This window comes from Glycine max, chromosome 4 (genome assembly GCF_000004515.6).
Source record: "Glycine max cultivar Williams 82 chromosome 4, Glycine_max_v4.0, whole genome shotgun sequence".
NCBI classification, from domain to species: Eukaryota; Viridiplantae; Streptophyta; class Magnoliopsida; order Fabales; family Fabaceae; genus Glycine; species Glycine max.
The window spans coordinates 47,526,228-47,531,482 of record NC_016091.4 but is presented as its reverse complement, the minus strand read 5'-3'; the positions used below and the strand labels follow the sequence as shown (position 1 = coordinate 47,531,482).

The window sequence follows — 5,255 nt, the reverse complement described above, 5'->3', positions numbered from 1 at the left end:
GGTTGGATGCAGATCAGATTACTCATATTTTATTGGTAAATCAACTTAAAACACACATTTGTCAGTTGTCTAATGTTCATCTAACGATTATGTATGTGTTTAGATTTGCATCGAGCGCATGTTTGTCTCTAGATTCACTCAATTCTTAGCAGAAGCAAATATTACTAACTTCACGGTTTAGACACGTCCATTTCTCTCTGATATCTAATCAAACACCCGGTATAAACAGGCTGAATGCATGGATGCTTGAAAAACTGATTGGCCTGACCGATAATTGAAGACTAATTTCTTTCTACGCAAAGAGATTATCAACCAATTCTATGATTTTGCAATGATGTAAAAGCTAACATGAATTTGGGAAATCAAAACATATCGCAAAATGTAATTTCAACGAATCTAGAGTAAATAGCCGCCTAATGCACACATTTTTTTCAACAAATAAAATCCAACAGCAACAATATAATAATAAATCAATGCAGAAAAATATGATATATATTCAAGCAGTTAGGTACATTGCAAGGCGAAAAGTTCGCAGTTAGGCATAAAATGTTGCCTCCTTTCACCATTTCCAGAAAACATTAGAACCGCACTTGTATTTGTCCTTTCCTTCACATTCAAGCTCCAAGTCGTCACTAAGGAATGGCACTTTCTGCGTAGATAAAAACCCAGAAACGAAAAGGAGAAAAAAAAAAGAAGAAAAAAGAACAACAGCATGAGAATTACTGAATTAGAAAAAGGCAAGTGCAAGAGTTAGGATTTGGGAAAGCAAGTGAAATATCAGAGGTGGAGCTAGACCTTTTGTTTGGCAAGATCTTGGCAACCAGTGAAGTTCTCAGGGAACTTGCAACTACCGAATTCCACGGTGTATGCTCTTGCAAAGTTTGCTCCAGTAGTAGCTAACCTCTTCTTGTCATTCAATTCCTATAGCACATAAACTTATCTACATTATGAAGGCAAAATTAAGTACAAAATGAGAATTAAAGGGTAAAGGGTCATGTATTGGGAGTCCTTCATGTACAAGAATGATAAAAATATATATTTCATGAAAAAAATGGACACACAATTCTACTACATACAAAATATTTTTTCTACTCATGAGTGCATACAAATATAAAATATTACATGTGAATAAATATTTAATTTGTTTTTTGTAAAAATTGAAATTTGGATAGATTTAATGTTTGAAAAGTTAAAATTTAAGAATTAAAGGAGATTTAGAAAAGCCAACAAGATAAAATAGTCACTAAAATGAATTGATTTTTTTTTTCTCCTCACACTATGCTTTTGTCTGAATTTTTCCCCCCCCTTGGTCATGGGTCCTGAGCACCAGAAAACAATCCCAGGGTCGATAATGTACAAAAGCGAGGGATAACTCTCACTTCAAAAAAATCGGGTTTTTGTAAGATTGAGTTATGTCCGAACTCAAATTCTAAGATCATGAGTAACAAAATTAAGAAAAGGGGTTGATTATACCTTGTTGGCCTTGCTCCTCTCAAGGTAATCTTCAATGATCCCAGCATTGGCAGAAGAATTGGAAGCTGCAGAGGTGAAAAGGGTAGCTGCCAAGAGAACAAGGGCACCTCTCCTTCCTCCTTCAGATTCTTTGGCTTTAGGAACTCTGGCCTCAGCTTTGATCAATGGCAACTTGTAGCCAGAGCATGCAACATAGGCCACGGAAGTGACCTTCCCATTGAGCTCCGAACACGCTGCACCTGATATGGCATAGCTACAGGCCAATACGCTAGAGTTCATGGCAGCCATGCGTGGGATGAATGGAGGGAAGGTTTGTGATGTCTACGAGAGTGAAAGGGAGGAAAATGAACTTAATTTGCAAGACCCAAGTTTTGTGGGTTGTTATTCATATTATTATTTTCTCTTCTTTGGCTTGTTGCTATGGATGATGGATGTAATTTAAGGTTGTGGTGGGCGTGTGGATAAGGTGAGATTGCCTCGCTCCTATTGGCAAATCTTGCTCTTCATGCTAGCTGGTTTTCGGGCACTCCAGTTTCTGTGGTGAGTGGAGTTGCAGGACCCACTCAAATATTATTGTGTGCTTCACATAAAATTGAAATTTTTATTAGTTAAGAATAACATTACCTCCCATCCTATACATCATAATTAATTAATTACTTAATCTATTATGATCAATAAAGATGAGTAAATTGATTAGTTTGACATGAATTTTAATTTTATTTTAAGATTATTCATGATATTAAATAATTTAAGTGGTGATTATTTTTTAAAAATTAATTATTTAAGTAATGAGTATATCTTATTTTATTGATAGCTCAATAGATATATAAACTTTTATAGAAAAATGACGATATATCATTAATACATCTTATAACTAATTATGAATGAAAGAAAAATTTAATAATAAAGTACTCATCTATTTTTGATAATTAGGATTAAGAAAATATTTTTTTTATTTTTTATATATAAGACTGAAGGTAATAATAAACTACCAAGTTTATATATATATATATATATATATATATATATATATATATATATATATATATATTATAACTTGATATAAAATATTTTTTTATTGATTTAATTTTTGAATTATATTTATATATTATCAAAATTGTTTGTGTTAAATTTTGTCAAAATTGAACAACAACCAAATGGTAATAAAAAAATACATATTTTAAAATATTTATATTGTATTGATTTTAATTTATATAAATAAAGTAACAAATGATTTAAATTTATATAAAATTTTATATATGTGATCTATGTAAAATGAGATTTTAATTAAATAGTAATTTTTAAGTTAAAAGTTATAAAATGGAATATATATATATATATATATATATAAAGAGATATTGGAATTTGGAACTTCTATTTAACACTTAATTAATCTTTTCTTATTGAATTGATCCATTTTAAAATATAATAATACTTTTAATTGTGATTCCATTCAGAAACTAAAAATTATACTCCACACTTTAATTAAAAAAATTTAAGTATCAAATAATTTGTGTCAATAATAAATTAGGAAGTTATATTTTTTTTTATCTTAATCCTTTTGAGAGGAAAAAGTCTGACTAATTGAAAATTTGATAGTAAGATAGGTAAGATCTGATAAAATAATTAAGAAGTTATATGAAACTTGTTAATAATGCGGTTATCTTTAAAATTTAATTTAAAGGTACTATTAGTAATGTGCAAAGTATCAATAAGGAAATATCCTAAACGGCCACTGCCTGAAAAGACTATGTCCTGTGGACCGCCCCACCCATAAGTAATATTTTTTTTTTATAAAAAAAAGTAGATAACTTCGCTCTCAATTTTTAATTACAAAGCTCTTGTCTTGTCGAACTTATGTTCATATTTTATGCAATGTTGGAAATTATCAACAAAATTCCACTTTACCAATAAAAAAATATTCTCTCAATTTTATATTTATATAAGCTTCTAGTTTCGGAAACTTAGACAAAATCTCTCATAGTTTATAAATGTTATACTTAAAATGATAAATCATAGCCTACTACATAGATATATTTATGATGGAGTAGTAAATCTATGCTTTACTGTGTGCAATACTCTCCCGGAGAGTTATATATGATTATGTGAAGTGTCTGGAGTAGGAGGAATGAGATTGTGTGGGAGGGGACATAACTGTTGAAATGGATTGTCAATCTGTTGTCAATAGAGTTTACAATGGACATACTGATTTCTCTGAATTTGGTGTTACTATTCAGCAGTGTCGTTTATTGTTGCAAAGCTTACCAAACTTTAAAATTTGTTTTGTAAGGAAAGAGACCGACTCTCTTCCTCATAGTATTGCTAGGGCATCCACTTCTTATGCCGGTCCCCATTTCTATTCTGAGTTTCCTTCTTGTATTGCTGCCAATATTGATTTAGCAATAATATAACTCGGTTTCTATAAATAAAAAAAATGATAAATCATATCCTACTACACACAATTGTCAATAATGGTCAATGGTTCTTTTTTACTCTAAAAATGATATAAAAAAAATGTAGCCACAGTTTTTGGCATATACGTCGTTTATATATTTCTTAAATCTTAAATAAATTCACTTGTGTAAAAACTTGATATTCCCGAGAAATATTTATAGAATATTTTTTTTAAAACAAATAACGAGAAAGTCCAGCAAAACAATTGCAAATTATAGTTTCATACATTCAAAATAAGGAGATGAGCCATCGCCCCCTTACCTAGGCCCAGGGTTAGTCCTGTTTCTGGCCCCAACTAATATATTAATAAAATATAAAAATAAATATTTTTATTTCCCATCCAAAACCTCGTAAGGCATGAATCTTTTTTCTGTGTGCTCCGCCTCAAAATTCATAGCCTCAAGCTTCAATTTTCATCCATTGAAGGTGAGATTTTGAATCTTCACAAAACTCACTCTTATCTCAATCTCACCCACACACTCCCTACCTCCTATGCTTATGTGTGCACTATATTTCATAAATATAATTAATAATATTATTGTGTGCAATGTATTTATCAATTACATATATTAAATACATACAAGTGTATAATATCATTTAATATTCATATAAATACTTCATTAATAAAGTGTGTGTAATGTTTTTTTGGACTTTCTAACCCCGTTTAATATAACAAAAAGTGTGTATGATATTAATTATATATCACATTTAGTTAATATTGCAATTAATATATTTAATGATTAAATACATGTGTGTGATTTTTTAATAATCATTTGATCATGATTTAATAATATATTTTTAATATATATGATATTTATCATCATCATATATTATATAAAAAATAACTATTGACTGAGACTCGAAATTACTTTTTGAGTATACATAGGTATACCTTAGAAGATAATACCTTATATTTAAGGGTGTTTTTTTGGATAAGAAACGGAAGTGCGGATCCTCTCCTTCAAAACTTTTTGAGTGGACAGATATCAGACATGTAGGATCGGTTTAGTCTAACGAGTCAAGAAATCACATATTTTAATTTCAAAAGAATGAAAAACAGACGACAAGTTTTACAAGAATTAAAAACGAATGAATATTTTGTTGGAACAAAAATCATATTTAACCTTTTTTTTTTTTTTATCAAGATTGAGTTTTCTTTTATATGATTTGGTGCTGACGAGTGTAAGTGTCAACAGAGAATGTTTCAACTGATTCAATAACTGAGTTTTTTTCTTTAAAAAATGTGTTAAAAGACTCCGCTCAGTTAAATTTCTGCACTTGGACATTCAGCTTTAACATCTTCTCTTTTTAGTATCAAGACTCAAGAG

General features: G+C 29.7%; 1 protein-coding gene across 1 annotated transcript; it reads right to left on the bottom strand.

Moving 5' to 3' along the window:
- Positions 1 to 461: 461 nt before the first annotated feature.
- On the bottom strand, positions 462 to 1,839 carry LOC100499729 (uncharacterized). The gene is made up of 3 exons (NM_001248277.2): positions 1,474 to 1,839; positions 796 to 921; positions 462 to 649 (listed from the first exon to the last, which is right to left on the bottom strand). Exons 1-3 carry the CDS (start codon positions 1,759 to 1,761, stop codon positions 560 to 562), a joined length of 504 nt encoding a protein of 167 aa, NP_001235206.1. The 5' UTR covers positions 1,762 to 1,839; the 3' UTR covers positions 462 to 559.
- Positions 1,840 to 5,255: the final 3,416 nt, after the last annotated feature.

Bases quoted from the DNA above. Each gene is read 5' to 3' on its own strand.
- LOC100499729 (NM_001248277.2), bottom strand. From the start codon at position 1,761: ATGGCTGCCATGAACTCTAGCGTATTGGCCTGTAGCTATGCCATATCA. The intron at 922-1,473 runs GTATAATCAACC...TATGTGCTATAG, and splicing joins AGAGGAGCAAGGCCAACAAG to GAATTGAATGACAAGAAGAG. The intron at 650-795 runs GTCTAGCTCCAC...TTATCTACGCAG, and splicing joins AAGATCTTGCCAAACAAAAG to AAAGTGCCATTCCTTAGTGA.